Genomic DNA, 17,892 nt, shown 5'->3' with positions numbered 1-17,892 from the left:
AATTTCAGTTTATAATGTTTTACTATGATTTAGATTTGTTTTTAAAAGAATAAAATTAAATGCATAAAAATTCAGGTATCAGAAAGACTCAGAAGGCTGTTTTTCACTTTGTTCAAGTTTTGTTTCCAGGCATTAAGTGTGTCATACAGTTGCTGCCACTGCTGTTTTCCAAATGTCCGATGTGTGCTATGACTAAAAATTGAAAACATTAAAAAACAACGTATTAGCCAACCTTTTATCCTATGGCATTTGTTTACAAATACTATACACTTCTACTTAGTTAAAAGCAAGGTTAACTATACATAAAAGACATAATTTAAAATTATAAGAGAATTTAACAATTAGATATTTATTTTTAAAAGGTCTTTACCATATTGATCCTAAACCTTCTATTCTCGCTGAACAACTATATAAAGACAAACAGAAGTCATTAGTATTCTAGCCAATGCTGAGCCATTAAATGAAATGTCCTGGAAAATAGGACTCTTTCATTAAATAAGCTAATCACATTCAGTCTGAACTTTAATAAAATTATGATAAATAGCAACTATTTAACTACAGTCAACTGAAAAGAACACCACCTTTGTCCTAGTTAGAATACTAAACAAAACTAAATTGTCCTACAAAATGCTGCGAAGTATTAAACGTCTTACCTGACAACTACTTTTCTCTGGGTCTGATCAATTTTGCAGTAGACCATTTTAGTTCTTACCGCTGAAAAAAGATGTTTTACATGTTATTTTATATAGAAAATTGCCAAGAAAAAGGGCTAAGGTATGAAACTGTGACCAACTAAGCCATAACAAAACTTTACACTATTTTCCAACATTATTTTACAAACTGGCTGTTTGAATGTAATAATAAGCAAAGCAATATGATGCAGCCAAGAGGAAGGCCATTCATTTGTCCTATGGTTGCTAGGCCTATCTATATTAAATTAGTACTACATACAGTTTTTACTACGAATTCTAGGTGTTTTCCCTATAATCACACTGGGGTGGGAGGGGGTGGCGGCTAACTTCCCAATAAGGAATCACATCTTTATAGGACTGTTGGAGATTTAGATCATTAGAAAGAAACCATGTCAACAGTTCTATGTATTTTATGAATCTTAATTAATCCCCCTAACTTTCAAACTAAAAATAATTCCTGAAATTTAATGGCTTAATAAAACAGTTAAAATCACTTTATAATGCAATTGTTGGGGAAGAGGGTCCTCTTTACAGGCCAATCATATAAAATTATTAATGGTTAACATTTGCAGATCATTTACTATGTGCCAGGCACTGGGCTCAGTGCTTTACCTGCATTAATCCATGTAATCCTCATAACTACAAATGAACTCACACATTCCTATTTCATAGAGGAAGATCTGGCTTCAAATCCAAGTCCACCTGACACTGAAATCTGTGCTCTTAGCCTAAAGGCTTTTGTTCTGTGTGATTTCAAGGGTTAGCACAAACACCAAAAACCATATAGCAATTTATAGTTCCAATGAACTTTCACTCTACTACAAATATATCCCTTAATCTACTAAACATACACACTTGCTACAAAAGCAACTATAAGGCTGTTTCAAGATCAAAAATCTTGTTCTGTGTAGTAGTAAAAAAAATGAAACTGTTCTAATTGCCTTACCATCAATAACAAATGCTTCAACATCATCAGCTCCAATCTGGAGTTCTTGCTGCATTGTGTCAAAAGAAATTTCTTTATTTTCCACTGCCATTCCCATAAAAGTAAGTAGTCTCATTTTTGCCATGTTCTGTTCATGTAATAGGCCTGAATAACACAGTAGTTAGTCTGATAAGTATTCATACTAATGACAGACCTGCACAGTTACAACTTGTGTTTGAGTACTTATACCAAATAATTTTGACAAAGTTTCTTATATTTGCAAACCATAAACTGACCCCATAATTAAGTTATAAAGTAATCAAAATTACTTTTTCTAGAAATGCATTTCCGTACTACTACTATGCCATAGATGATAGATTCAGAGTCAAGAATGGGTTATCAAATCATATTTTTAGGCCCTTAAAGTACTATGTGTTTTACATTTTGTGTATTTTATACATTTTAGGAGAAAAAAAGTACAAAGTACATTTCATTAGAACATTTTCTATTTAATTGAATTACTTAAGCTTATTTCCACTAATAGCTCTCATTTAAACACAGGATTCCTCATCTCCTACTCTGTGTGAATCTTACTGGTAGTCTCAAAGTCTTAAAATATTTTCGTAAACACTTTCAGTTATGAAAACATTCCATTTCCTTTCAGGTCACTTTGGATTTAATACTTAGAAATCAAAACTGCAAAAACAGATTTATCATTTGACACAGGCTTTTGTGGTTACTACTAGATAGAATTAAATATCACTATTAACAGTGACACTTGTTCTATGGCAAAAATAGAAAATTGTATAAATAATTCGAAATTACTTTGTAATTTGTAATGAAACATCCTATTATAATTATTCAGATCACAAACAATTGTTAGACCTAGAAGGAAACTTAATGAACTACCCACTTCTGATCTTTTCACGTTAAAAAATAAAATTGAGGACAAAAGAGATTAACTTACTTATAGTCACAAAGTGGCAGTGCTAGGCATAGGATACAGGTTCATTTGTAAAATAAAGGGCTAGAAATACAAATATTTACAAATCCTGAATACCCAAATTACTACTTGATCCTAAATAGAAGCAGGATTATAAAACAATATTGATGCTAATTACAAAAACAAGTCTCCAAAAGTAATCTAGAATCATTTATTTGCTCCCTTCCTCTGAACTTTCAAATTTTGTAAATTCAGCAAATGATTATCCTCTGCCCTCTAATAATTCCAAGCCTCAAGTTTGTACTGTTAAAAAAAGTTCTAAGCACTCCATAAATAAGTTTGAATTTATAACATTCATATGGAAGACTGGGAAGCCCATTAATATAGGGCATAATCGTCTGTTAATTAGCTGTAATTATGATGTAGGCTTCCTATTTGGCACAGATTCAACAAAAACATGATCATCATAACTCAAATGAATGAGGTACACAAGTAAGTATTGCTAACTGAGTTTCATGGAAATCTACAAGCATCAAGAAATCAATTAGTGCACATTAACCCTAATTAACAAATGCCAATTAGATGCTGATTGACTTTCTGAAGCAAGAAGGTAGTAACTGGATAATACCAGATTAAATGTGGACATGTTAGGGCAATTCAGTTGACACAAGATAATGCTATTGTTGGACCAAGTTGTCAATGTTAATAAAACAACAAAGTGTAACAACTGATGCCACCTGTGGAATCTAGACATTTGTAACCATAGAACTTCAGCGATAATAAATGCTTAACAATACATCTAAAACAAAAAATGTACACATTTACTGGTAATAGTCTCCCAAAAGCATCTTGCATAAAGAAGTTTCTAATAAAAGATTGCTAATTTGCATAGATGTTCGGGAAACAAAAGGCAAATTAGGGAATTTGATTTCTAACTGGCACGATAAATTAGAAATGTTATTATTTTATTTCCTATCGCAGAGAACAAGTACTAAAGAGTTTCTCAATATCTGCAAACACAAGAAAATTCCTTAGCGTTCCCAATTCAGTAGGCATGATAGAATGATAAACCATTCTATGATAAGATACTAGAACTCCTGGAATTTTTAAGATACAATTTAAAATACTCTTAAAAAACATCTATTTTACTGCTACTCTTTGCGCAGTTACCTTACCATAAATCAACTTACCAGAGGAATAAAGATTATTTCTCTACTCAATTACGTAAACCATTATCTATCTTACATATGGAAACACGCATATAAGAACCAAACTTAAAATTCAAACTATTAAGCCAGTGAAGAATGAGTTAGACTTGTAGAACGCTGTGCTTTGTTTCACAAAACTAGAACGCTGCCTTCAAAAATGAAGTCACAGTGTTCAGTGTCATATTTCAATTTTAAAGTTATAAAAAATCTAATTTTATGGAAACATTTGTTCATAACTAATATGTCAAAACCTTAATGCAGTAATAAAAAAAATGTGCACCATTGAGCAATTTCTGCATTGTCACTGACCCGTCTTAAAATGCTGCAATATAGAAAACGCAATTTTAATGCATGCAATAGCTTATGAACCAGTGCTCCTTTGAAACAGTCAATTACACATCAATGGGGGAGTGTCAAAGTGTTAATTACTACTCCTTTTTCCTTGGTGTGTAAATAAAGAGGTTGCTGACATTAACATTCCATCACATAGCTTCATGCCACAAAACAAATTAACTGGGACAGAATGTGGTTTTCTGGGTCTAATGCACCTGGTAAAGCATTCTACACAAACACACTTGCATCTACTTTATATTAGTGTATTTCAAACGCCTTATTATGTTCAGAATAATTCAATCTTCCTCAATTCCAATGGCTGCACAAAATTTAGAGGTGCCAGAAATTAATGATCACCAAATCAAGGACCAACAATATAATCAGAGAAGATTATAACTGTTTTTCACCAACATCTCAAGCAACCAGGAAGACTAATACGGAAAATGTAACCAACCTCTAATGTTATTTTAATTATTGCTTAGTAGTAAAACAAAGCACCTTAGTTTCAGGTGACTTTCACTGTCAAAAAATTAGCAGTTTTAGAACAATTAAAACCGTTCAAATGCTGATTTTCAACGTTTTTTCTTTGTAATTTTACTATGTACAAACATGCTCCAGAAGGAAATTAAATCCAGAACATATGTGAAATTTGCTCAATGAGGATCATAAAGATTTTATTCGATCTGGTAAACATTTTCTGAGCATGGAGGAGCTTGGATGCACTGAACAAGAAAATTCAAAGATACAAATCATAAGCTAAGACTTTACTATGCTGTCTTCAACAAACTGTTCAGGAAAGTTTCTCCTATCATGTAAAATCATACCACCTCAATTTCTAATTCAACCTATAGCTTCATAAAGCATTCTTAGAATGCTGCATACTTCCTGTAATTTGTTAATTTCAAAGGGGGCATTGAGTCTAAAACACTGTATTAGAGGAGGAAAAACTATTTGTTATAATCATGTAACTACAGTTTTAAAAACAAGAGCATCAAACAGAAAAATACAACTTAAAAATAGGTATACATCTAAGATCACCATTGTCTAAGAAATAAGGCATTCTAAAACGAAACATTCTTATTTTAAACAATAGTGTTTAGCTTAATAGAGTGCCCTTAATCATCAAATTTCATCAGTTCCTAAAATGAGTATTTCCAAAAATCACAATTACTATCAAAGTAATGGAGCCCTGGTGGCATAGTGGTTAAGAGTTCGGCTGTTAACCAAAAGGTCGGCAGTTCAAATCCACCAGCCACTCCTTGGAAACCTTATGGGGCAGTTACTTCTACTCTGTCCTACAGGGTCGCAATGAGTCGGAATCGACTCGATGGGAACAGGTTTGGTATTTTTTTGGTGATCTATAATCCTTTAAGTAAATTGCTTTTATGTTTCCTTCTCTATTCCAAAATTCTAAAGACACATATATCATCAAGTGGATTACCTTTCTATCTGATTCTTCTCTAAGCATCTGCTTCTGGCTATAACTTTACCTCTGAGAATCACTGGAGAGTGGGGCAAAAAAAGGCCCATAAAACACAACAAGCTGTTATGGAGAAAAAAAGGCCCAGGTTTTCTGACTCCTAGTCTTATGTTCTTCCTATCACAAGTGCCACCCCTTACATCGTCCTGGTTTCCAATTCCCAACTGTTTCTAATGGCGCTATCTTTTAAATTGTCCACCTGCGTTTGTTGCTGTTCTAGCATATACCACTGGCTAGGGGTAATCTACAAATAGGGTCATGCCCATGTCTGCTGGGTCTCACAGTACACAAGAGTTACAAAGTAGCACGTTCCCATCTCTCTCTACCCTTCATACTTACCAAGTGAATCAATGAAGTCTTTATTATTCTGATAAAACTTGACATATGATGCCAATTTAGCACTCACAAAAATGGTTAAAAGCTACAGAAACACAAAAAAAAGAAACTATCAATATAGAATCAACACTCACGCTGAAGATATTTTTAAGACACTGACTGCCAGCAATAAAACTGTATCTTTGATTGCAGAAATATCAATCCGCTTTATCAAAGTATCACACAAACCCACTGAAAGAACTGGTAAATACAGTGAGCTCTCAATTATCTGCACTGATAGATGCTAGTGATGGCACAGTCCACATGGAAAATAATCCAAAATGTATTTATACATGCACTTGGAAAGTATGTTCATGTATTTTTAAATATCAGATTAATCTTCCTAATTGGGAGCTAGCTGACACTAAATACTGAGAAAAGCTGGTCCTAAATTTCAAAGCTTGTTCCTGATATGAAAAGAGAAACAAGTCCTCACTTTCCAGATCTCATCAATAGTTATGTTCAATAATAAAAGAAAGAGTGCTTGTTCAGTATGCAAGACTTAAGAAAAGAGAATATTTTTCACATTAAAGAGATAAAACTACTCACGTCATGAATAAGCTCGCCTTCCAAAAACTTGACTGGTTTTAAAGTAAGAAGATGGTCAAAAAGGAATGCATTTGGATCTTTCAGTGCCCGAACAATACACCTTAATTAGAATGAAAACAAAGACAAGCTCAGTCTTTTGAAATTCTGGTACTTTTCGCAGACCACAAAACATATTTAATTCAGTACCATATGTAAAAGTCTAATATACACAGCATAAAAAAAGGTACAAGATTGGGTTAAAACAGGCCAATCAAATAATTTATCACACGTATCTGTTTTAACAAAATGAAATAAAATAGTTGTAGACAAAAACATAGCTGGGTAGAAAGCATCCATCATGATAATTAAAGAAATAAATAGCAAACTGCAGCAGCACCTTGTGATATGCCACTAAATAAGCTAAGTATTTTACATGTGTTATCTCATTTAATCCTCACAGCAACCCTAAGAAGCAGAGTAGTCATGCTCATTTTATCAGTGATGAAACAGGCTCAGGGAGGACAAGTAACTTGCCCAATAATAGCTGCTAATTAAGTGGCAAAGTAAGGATCTGAATGCATGCAGTCTGACCTCAAAGTCTAAGATTTTTCCCACTAACTATCCTTTCTACCAACATCTATCATGTATTTGTCCACATGATGCAATAACCCTTTAAGAAAGTTATCATCATAGTTTCACAGATTTAGAAACAGATTTCCTCTTGTTGGTACTAAGTAGGCTGAGGATTATCTAAAGCCCTTATTCTCACTAGCAACGGGCTAATTTTTAGCAAGCCATCAATGTTTTTCTCATCTACATACCCTAATATTAAGGAAAAATCAATCCAAGCTTAGGTTCTAGTCCTTAGACTGGGATTATCACCCCCAATACTCCAAATAGCAAATTCCATGTGGCTATTTCACATGCTAGCTATAGTTCTTCAATAAACCTCGATTCACCAAATCTTGAATATCCACATCAGAATAACCATGGAGCACATATTATCAAGTGCTCTGGATTACTAGTGGTTGCAAACAGGAGCTCAGAGTTACGATCAAATACTGTAGCTCACCTATTAACTGCAACAGTCTTGCTAAGAGTAATGTGTTGAACATTACCTGTGGGCATCAACTCTAGCCTGAGAAGCATTATCCTCCGTGTAACTTCCCAGCAATTCCACCATGACTTTTGAAGCAGCATCACTAAAAAGAAATACTACTTTAGGAATTTCAAAATATTTTTATCTTCACTGACTCATGCAGAAGTATTTACTAGGTGCCAGGTACTGTGCTGATATAATGGTGACTAAGCAAGGCATGGTCCTTGTCTATGGGAAAAGAAACGGGACTTGCATTCTAGTAGGCAAGACAGACAACTAAGCAAAAAGTAGTAACAACGAACAATTAACTGCAGTGAAGGAAACAAGATGTAATGAAGTAATAAAGGCAGAGGCAAGAAAAGGGCTACTTATATGAGAAGGGAGAGAGTCTCTCTGAAGAGATGACATATAAGCTGAGACCTTCAGGATATAAATTATTGGCTATGAAAAGACCTGAGGGTGGAAGGTGGGGGCTGAATGACTTTCCAGGCAGAGGGAATAAAAATATAAGGGCCCTGGGTGAGGAAAAAAGTTTTGTGTATTCTAGACTGTCAGGACAGTATGGCTGACAGTATGGAGCCATCACTCGAATATTTAAATAACTCTATTAAAGATATTCTTCCAATTAATTTATCCTTAAAATTACACAGATGATCAATTTTAACTGCAGTGAAAAGGGCAACATAATCTAATGCATTTCATTTAATTTGGACTCTTGGAGAAAATGTTTATCTTCACCCTTCATTTCTTTCTTTAAACTGATGAATTCTTTTCCCAGTTGTAGAAAGCTTTGCTAACTCTTTTTTTTTCATAAAAACACACAACTGGATTCATTGTGGGTAAAATCAGTTGGAGATGTATCATTTACTTTAAGAAGTTAAGGGATATTTTTAAAACTTTCTTCCAAAGTAAGTGCTTATATAATATTCCTACCATTCCTAGGGGTTGGGTAGCATTCATTCATTCAGTGCCTATTACGTGCCAAATGCCTTCTTGGGAATGCAACGGTGACAAGCTTCCTTTGGTTCACAGAGGCCACAACCTCAATTTTAACAGAGTGTTAAGTGCTACGATAAAAGAGAGAGAGGATACTGTAAAAGGGAGGCACCTCATCTAAATATGGGAGGAGTTTTTCAGACAGAGAAACTGAGTTAAGTCTAGACCAAGGGTAGGCCAAGTTTGTATATATAGCCAGACAGTAAATATTTTAGGCTTTGCAGGCCATATATGGTCTACTGAAAATATTCAACTCTTGGTGAAAGGAGTCTTCGACAATACATTAATGAATAGGCATGGCTGTGTTCCAATAAAATTTTAATTCCATATTATGTTTGCAGGTCATGAAATATTATTCTTCTGATTTTTTTTCTCTAACCATTTAAAAATGTAAAAATCATTCTTAGCTCGTGGTCCACACAAAAACAGGTGTCAGTCCCTGGTCCAGACTGGGGAAAGAGCATCATGGTTCAGTATGTCTAGCGCACGATAACCAAGAAGAGAGGTATGGGATGCCCTGTGTGTTTGCGTGCGCGCGCGAGAGAGAGATGGAAGACGAGAAAGCAGAGTGGGAGGGAAAGGGGAGGGGTAGTCAGACGAAGCAAAGTTTCTGTGGTTTGTCACCACGCCATAAAAAACGGTAACGTGATTATTATCACATTCACCAAGCCCACATTACAGCAGTAGGTAGGAGGCCATGTCTGAAAGGCCTTACATGCCATGTGAAAAATCTTGTACTGTAGCCTAAAGAAAATGAAAACCTAAAGAATGACATGCTGAAATTTGTTTCACAAAACCACTGTGTATTTGCAGAGGGGCAAATACACAGTCTCTTAGGAGACTGCTGCAACAACCCAGAGAAGCAAAGATGACGGCCCGTAGAGACGTAACCACATAAAGGCAGAAGTAACCAGACTTAGTAAGTGATTAAATAAAGGAGATGAAGGAATCAAGGATGTCATCAAGATGTCTGCTTAGACAACAGTGGTGCCATTTACTGAGAGAAACAACACAGTAATTTAGAGGAAAAAAATGATAAATCCATTTTGGTCACGTTGAGTATGAAGCATCTGTGGGCACATCTAATTGGAAATCGTTAATACGCTGTTGGATATATAAATCTGAAGCTCAGAAGAGAAGCCTGAGTTAGCAACATAGATTTTCATTCATTCTTAAGAGAAACATATTAATTTCTCTTATCCTTCCAAAAATTTAAACACTCAAGCAGTTAAAAGGCAGTATAAAAATTGTGCAATTAAACTAAACTGAAAACAGATGACTTTTTCTTCAAGTATATAACCCACTCTGTGAAAAAAAGAAATAGAAAAATTAGGTCAAAAAGCTAGGGTTATCCTTCATTAGACAACAACACTAATTCCAAAAACTAGGCCAAATCTATCACATGCAGGAGAATAAAGATTTTGGGCATGGAAAGTCTGTTGCACTGAACACAAGCCTTAGATACTCAAAATACCTTGCAGAAGTCCAAAAGGTACTCATTTAGTACAGTCTACTGCAAAGCTTCATCTCAGGAGCACTGTTTATATAAGACACTTTCTGCTAACTTTGATTGATAGACCCTCACCACCATTAAACAAAAGCAATAGCACTACCCTGTACGAAGACATCAAAGCACCATTAAATAACTTCGTCGAATGTTATAAACAACTTTGGGATTAAGAGTTGTACCATTTTTATAACAAAACGTTTTGCTTTTAAAAAAGTGTAAAGATGGGAAAACTACTTTAAACTTTACAGATATCTTTAACCTAGTAAGTGAAAATTATAGAAATAGATTTATAGCAATTTTGTGGAGAATAAAGCAGAGCACAATTACTCACCCTACTTTTCTTTAAAAAACATCCCTACCGACTTACGTTGCCTATTAAATGGTAAGATAGTTCATTAATTCTGAATACCTTTTCTTACAATCAACAAGCGCCTCATAAAGTAGTCTTAAAAGGGTGTGCTTTTTCTCAGTGGTGAGGGTCCAGTCAGAAATCCATTTTCTAACCTACAGTGGGATTGTCAAAAGGAGAAAATTTAGTCACAGATGAGTATGTTTTCAGTTTAAAAGATAACATTTAAAATACAACTATTTGCTACTTATTTCAGCTATAACATAAAGCTGCATTTCTTATTTCTTATAAGCAGAACAAGTATTCCACAAAATAACTCACTTGATCCAGCTCAGTTGGAATGTACTGGATGGCTCCACAAGATGCTGCCACTTTAATGAGGCTACAATACACCGTATATCTTACAGGAGTATTCTTATCCATCCCATGGAAAAGGTTGCTCAGCCTGGTTAACAAACAGCAAAACTATGTTTGAAATCAGCAACCTGAGCGATTAAGCTGATGTTATCTGCTCTTACGCATGTCTACTACTAAGCCCTCAAGCTTGCGGAGTAATAGTAGTGGTGTTAACAACAACAACTAGCATTTATTCAGCACCTCCTACATGCCAAGCACCATTCTCTGCACTTCAGACCCACTAAATCATTTAACCTTCACAACAAACCTCAAGCAGGTACTATTAACAAGTTCATATTACCACGAGGGCACAGAGAGGTTAAATGACTTGCCCAAGGTCACACAACTAATAAAAGCCACAGCTGACAGTCAAGTTCCCAAATTACTGCTCTTACCATTAAAAACCAAACCAAACCTACTGCCATCGAGTCAATTCCGACTCCTAACAACCCTATAAGGCAGAGTAGAACTGCCCCATAGGATTTCCAAAGCTGTAAACCTTTACAGAAGCAGACTGTCACATCTTTCTCCTGCAGAGCGGCTGGTGGGTTCACATCATCCACCTTTTTGGTTGGCATCCGAGCGCTTTAATCACTGTGCCACCAGGGCTCCTTCCATTACATGAGAGTGATATGAAAATAACCAAAAAAAAAAAAAAAACCCAAACCCATTGCCATCGAGTCGATTCCAACTCACAGCGACCCTACAGGGCACAGTAGAACTGCCCCGTAGGGTTTCCAAGGAACAGCTGGTGAATTCGAACTGCCAACCTTTGGGTTAGCAGCCAACCTCTTAACCAGTGTACCAGTGTGCCACCAGGGCTCTAACAGACCCTTGAAAAACTCAGTCTCTTTTAGTTCTTAACTTACAACTGCAGCCTCAGAGATGGGCGTTCACCTTCCCGAAATTTGACTAGCTTCTCACACAGGCTTTCAATCAGAGCTTCTTGCTTGTCTGGTTCCAGGATCAAGAGGAGGGATACCACACTGTTCATCACACTTTCAACATCTGTACATGCATCAATAATACAGTCAACAGTGATACTATAATATCCCATGTTTCTGGTTAAATATGTATTTCAAGTTTTTTAATATACCAAACCATTAAATAGTGCCCCAAGACACTTTAAAAAGATGTAATCTGACAACTGTAAGAGGACAGATACCTTTCCTTCAGCAGAAGGCAGCAAAAATATATTTTATGAATTCAAACTAAACGAGCTCTGTTCAATACTTCACATTCAGAAAGCAACTTGTACATTTTACTAAAGAGAAAGAAAATTGTTACCTAAGATTTGGCTCCATTAGAATACCTAACTAGTAAAACAGAAGGCTGACTGACATGTCTCACCATATAAACAGTTTAAATTTGTGCCAGCATGATGTATTCCCATCATTTAGAAGTTATTGGTTAGATCTTAGGCTAGGGTTCATTACCAACTGAGGAACATTTTGTACCTACATATAGAAAATAATTTAGAAATGAAAGCTGTCAACTTTCTGGTTGGGCCACTAATTTCTGAGTATTGTAAGATATCACTACTTATATACCAAGTTTAATGTCAAACCTTGACTACAGGTTTTAGGACTCCCAATTTTTTAAATTTCCCATTTTATCTCAATAAACAAGGAATCAGCCAAATAATTAAATGGCTTTTAGATTACTTGAAATTAGATTCCACTTGATATTAATCTAAACCTTATGAAAATTAAAGAAGAGCTTTTTTCCTTCAGTTCATTCTGGAATTATCAGCATTAAGTGGTATAACACTTAAAAAATAGCTGACCTAAAAAAGATGTTTTCTCAAAATATCATTACTTAATAGGTACAACAGATTGGAATAAACCAAAGGTATGTGCAAAGATAAGACAATAGTGCTTAAAAGAACTAAAGTCTGAAACACGAAACATACAAATACAGTTCACAAGAAAATGAAAATAGATACTTTATATACTTAATAAGAAGTGCTGTCAAAAATTAAAAACAAACCTTTATCATCTTCCTTCAGACACACATCACAGGCTTCAATAATCTGAGCTAAATCTACATGAAGTCCACCTTCTGAGTTTTCTTCTGAAATTTCAGCTCCTTTCGATTTCAGATAAGCTCGAAGCTCAGCAGCCTGTAGGATCAAATACGTTGCAATCTATAAAACTGACTATAAATGATAACAACGAAAGATCTCAAAGCATACTGTCCCATTTCCGAAAAAATAAAAAGTAAATACTATATTTAACAATTACTTAAAAGTTATATTGAAGTGCTCCCCTCACCCCACCTAAAACTTATGACAAGCCCACCAGAGGAATATGGTATTTTCTTTCACAAGGCTCAGTGGCTCCACAGACACACCATGGCCCATGTGGATCACCTTCAGAATTTCTCTCATATCACCTGAACCCTGTCTTTCCAAAATAACCCAAAGGTTTACTACATGAGTTAAAAACCAAAAACCAAACCCATTGCTGTTGAGTCGATTCCGACTCATCATCACCCTATAGGACAGAGTAGAGCTGCCCCATAGGGTTTCCAAGGAGCACCTGGCAGTTCTGAACTGCTGACCTTTTGGTTAGCAGCCAAACTCTTTAACCACTACACAGGTGATCTGTAAAAGTCAATTAAAAAAAAAAGGAAAATGAAATTTTATTGCTCTCAAATATATATATTAGCACAGCTAGTAGAAAAATTTACAGATATTATCTTGACAAGAGAATAAAAACTCATTAATTATTTGGGCACTGACCTGAGAGAAGCATTTTGGGAGATAAAAATGCTATGTCTGTAAAAGCTGCCTTGAATATTTTTATCAAATTGGATCTACTATGTAATTAATCTTTTAAAATGCAAAGTGCATACCTGGGTCAGAAAGCACATATAAAAATACAACTACAGTACTGCATTCAATCATCTGGACATTAATTCTGCTACTCTTGTTACGAGTTCAATGCAACATGCTGCCATTAGAAAAAAAAGTATTGGTCTAGAGCAGGGATCCCCCAACTGGAGGTGAAGTTGGCAGCATGCCAGAATCTCCCTCACACAATTTCCTATCCCCTCAACCTAATACTACTTTTTATGGAGTGTCACAGCCTTTAAAAAGTGTTGGGAAACAGAAAGACTCTAAAAAGGAAAAAAGCCCTAAAAAGTGTTGGGTAGAGTAAAAAACTACTGTTCCAAAGAAATCTGGACAGCAAAGAAGTAGTATTAAACTTCTACAGTATTGCTCTATATGATATTTAATAAATGTTCTTTTTTCTTGCTGTTGTTAGGTGCCATTGAGTCAATTCCAACTCATAGGGCTTGGTATTTATGGCAACCAAACATGAATGCAACAGCTTTTAAAGGATAATAAAATGAAGAACTGACACAAACGGCTGAAAAAATACCATTAGTAAATGCACAGGTATCACATTTTCTATACCGAACCAAATTCTTAAGGCCATCAAAACTTTTACACCCACAAATGTTTGGCTACTTCAGAAGCCTGTAGATCTGATAGTGCTATCCTTTCACATAAGAATACAGTAATTTCATTTACAATTTAGCATTATAAACAAGATTTCAAATACAACTGCCACCATATCAGAGAGCACAAAAATACCACTGGAAAGTATGCTTCTCTGTGAGGAAAACATATAATATGGTCCAAACAAGAAAAAAGGTCGATACAAGGTGAACTGTTTCTAAGAACTATTCAATCAACTGTTGTTGTTAGCTGCCACCGAGTTTGCTCCCAACTCATGGTGACCCCACCTGTTACAGAGCAGAACTAATCCACAGCATTTTCTTTCTTGGCTGTAATCTTTAAGAAAGTAGTTTGTCAGGACTTTGTCAGGAGTTGATGGGTGAGTTCTAATCACCAACCTTCAGGTTAGCAGCCAATTCCAAACAGCTTGCACCACCCAGCCACCTCATTCAATCAACAGTTTACTGTTTTTAATCTGTCATCTTCACTAGCCCCAAGTGCTTGGAGTGGTAAAATTAAAGGAAAACAAACAAGGATTCTTAACTCTAATCAAAGAGAGAATTTGATCAAACTCCTGAAGCAATCACATATTTACCTGAAAGGAACAACTCTGCTACATTCTGCTAGCGTGAAACTGATGTATTACAAAAACAGTGTCACAACCTGTCTGAGAAATAACACTTTAAAACTACTATGATCAATGACAAGAACTTTCTGTATCTACAAATCCTTTTGTATGTTAAAAAAAAATTAAATTAGCAGGCTGAAGCCAATTTTAAGCAATATATACGCTTCCATTCCTAATTAGATATACTTATTTTCTTGTCTTCTACATCTTCCTTTCTATTCACGCTCAACTCTCTACCCATTCTAGACCTCCTCCCCTTTTCATTTCCCCTTCTTATTTTGCTCTTCAGGACTGAGCTTTTGCAATTCTACTACGGGGGGCGGGCAGGTGAGGGATTGGGAGCGGAAATCACACTTGCAATTCTATAAGTCACCTTAGACTAAGATGTTTTCCTGTATGGAACCAAAATTTCCAAGTTAGTGAATTAGCAGGAAAAAACCCAAAATGACAACGCTTATGACTTCACAAAATATAACTTTCAGTTCTACATAATTAACTTAAAAAATATCACTTTATGTTTAACTCCTACCAACTAAAATTAAATTTTTGTTATGGAGAAAATGAGAAGCATGAATCCTTCATACCAAAGAGCAAACCCCAAACAGGATGGTCCATGGGATTTTTAGAAAAGGCCACCAGGTGTATACCTCACAGAATAAGAGAGTGGAACTGTCATTATGTTTCCGGGTTACTGAACAACTCTCACCCTTACACAAGTAGTAATATAAAATACGGATCTACGAGTCACCTTTGCTTTGTGATCGAGAAACAGTAAAGCTATTTTCATCTCTACTACAAAACTACTTTTCTGTAGACTGCTTACACCATCTAAAGATTCGTCACTTCCCACTCCGGATGTGGCTGCATTACGGGGACGGAAGCAAACCCAACGCTATCTAATCAAAAAGCACTAATTCGTCAGAAGTGACTCCAGGCCGGGAAAATTCGAAGCCGACCATGAAGCTGGTCGTAGAGGCTCCGGCCTCGCCGGCCAACAGGATCGTACGACTCCAGGCCAGGAACACCGGCCCCTGCCCCGTGGCTTCCCACGCTCGCGTGGCGGGGAAGGAGCTGCAGGTCTCAGCCCGGGATCCGCTCCACAGGGTCGCGTCCGCCCTGCCCAAGCTCAGCGGCGGACCCTCAAGCACCCTGAAACATCCCCACCCGATCCTGGCGGCGCGCCCGGCCCGGGAGCACACCTGATCTTCCTCACTGATATCGATGAAGGCCGGGACGCTCATGGCGAAGGCCCGGACGCCGCGGACGCTCCAGTCACGAGCCACGCCGATCGGAAAAGAGAACAGGGCTGCGCGGTGGCACCTCACAACAGCTTCCGGGTCACCCCGCGCGGGCCACGACGGGGAGGGGTCGCTGGGACGGGTGGAGCGGCGAGAGCCAACCCCAGTGCGCGCTCTTGCCGCAGCTGGCGCGTCGGAGAGGCGGGTGTAAAGAGCGTGCCCGGCGGACCGCCTCTTTTAGACTTCGCTTCCAGGATGGCGTGGCTGACTGTCGTATGTATTACTTCCCCAGGAACTCCTGCCTTAGCTCGTCTTACCCCTGAAAACTTTAAGGCTGTTCAGCCAATGAAAAATACTTGTGCTCAGAACAGTCGTTCACTTCTAATTTTGCCTCCTTCTGCCGGTCATTGTCTCATATCGCACTTCAAAAGCGCCTCAAACATTGCTCCAAACAGCCCTGCCTCCCTTTACACGTTAATCCGCTCTTGACAGTCCAGAAAGAGCCATCGAAGTATGCTTTGTCGCTGAGCCCAACAATTTCTTTTTCCAGTTATAATTTCAGCCTTTATTGAGGTGCCAGGTGGCAGGCAGTGTTCCTTGCGCGAGGGTAACGGTAGTTTTCAAAAGCAGTCCCCGCATGCAGCTTACATTCCAGTGGGGACACACATTAAAAAGTTATTAGAAAGGCAGTCCTGGGTGGCATCGTGTTCTGTAGGATGGACTCCAGAGTCAGATTCCTTGGGTTGGCATCCCGGCTGCACCTTTTGATAGATGTGTGATTTGGGGCAATTGCCTAACCTCTGTGTCTCAGTTACCTCTTTGAAAAATAAGAATATTTAAGTACTTCTAGTGTTGTTGTCAGTGTTTAATAATTTAATATATAAGGCACTTAGAACATGGTGAGAACTGTATCTATTGTTGATATTGTCAGTTGCCCTCAGGCTGCCACCGACTCATGGTGACCTTATGTATAACAACGAAATATTGCCCAGTCCTGTGCCATCTCCATGATTGTTGGTATGCTTGAGGCCATTGTTTCGGCTGTTCTGTCAGTCCATCTCTTTGAGGGTTTCCCCTACTTTTGCTGACCCTCTGCTTTACTAAACATGATGCCGTTTTGTAGGGATTGTTCTTCACTGATAACGCGTCCAAGGTAAGCGAGAGGAAGTCTTGCCAGCCTCACTTGTGAGGAGCATTCTGGTTGTATTTCTTCTAAGACTGATTTGTCCATTCCTCTGGCAGTCCACAGTATAGTCAATATTCAACAATATTAGTATCATTCAATAGTAGCTTTGTTGGCATGTTCAAAAATATCTTTACTGAGATGTAATTCTCCCATCATAAAATTCACCCTTTGAAGCGTATAATTCAGTAGTTTTAGTATATTCACAGAGTTGCACAATCATTACCACTATCTAATTTTAGTACATTTTTCATCACCCCAAAAAGAATCTCTGTACCCATTAATAGTCATTCCCCATCCGCCCCTAAACCCCTAAAAAAAAACCATTGCTGTCAAGTCAATTCAGACTCACAGTGATCCCATAGGACAGGGTAGAACTGCCCCATACGGTTTACAAGGAGCGCCTGGTGGATTCGAACTGCGTTATCTTTTGGTTAGCAGCTGTAGCTCTTAAGCACTACCCCACCAGGTTTCCCCTAAACTCCTAGCAACCACTAATCAACTTTCTGTCTCTATGAGTTTGCCTATTATAGACATTTTGTG

At 37.1% G+C, this 17,892-nt stretch overlaps 1 protein-coding gene across 4 annotated transcripts; it reads right to left on the bottom strand.

Moving 5' to 3' along the window:
• Nucleotides 1-2: 2 nt before the first annotated feature.
• Nucleotides 3-16,282, bottom strand: EIF3M (eukaryotic translation initiation factor 3 subunit M). 4 transcript variants are annotated; one of them, XM_023738015.1, is made up of 13 exons: nucleotides 16,128-16,280; nucleotides 12,824-12,956; nucleotides 11,704-11,842; nucleotides 10,760-10,883; nucleotides 10,499-10,593; nucleotides 9,846-9,884; nucleotides 7,603-7,686; nucleotides 6,506-6,605; nucleotides 5,921-6,002; nucleotides 1,639-1,782; nucleotides 654-714; nucleotides 371-406; nucleotides 3-192 (listed from the first exon to the last, which is right to left on the bottom strand). In XM_023738015.1, exons 1-13 carry the CDS (start codon nucleotides 16,167-16,169, stop codon nucleotides 72-74), a joined length of 1,200 nt encoding a protein of 399 aa, XP_023593783.1. In that variant the 5' UTR covers nucleotides 16,170-16,280; the 3' UTR covers nucleotides 3-71. The 4 variants fall into 4 exon arrangements, with proteins under 4 accessions (XP_023593783.1, XP_023593789.1, XP_023593794.1 ...); XM_023738021.1 differs by lacking the exon at nucleotides 371-406; XM_023738026.1 differs by lacking the exon at nucleotides 9,846-9,884.
• Between the last annotated feature and the right edge of the window lie 1,610 nt (nucleotides 16,283-17,892).

This window comes from Trichechus manatus, unplaced genomic scaffold (genome assembly GCF_000243295.1).
Source record: "Trichechus manatus latirostris isolate Lorelei unplaced genomic scaffold, TriManLat1.0 scaffold00006, whole genome shotgun sequence".
NCBI lineage: Eukaryota > Metazoa > Chordata > Mammalia > Sirenia > Trichechidae > Trichechus > Trichechus manatus.
Note: the sequence above shows the minus strand (reverse complement) of the source record. Positions and strands in the feature narration are given on the sequence as shown.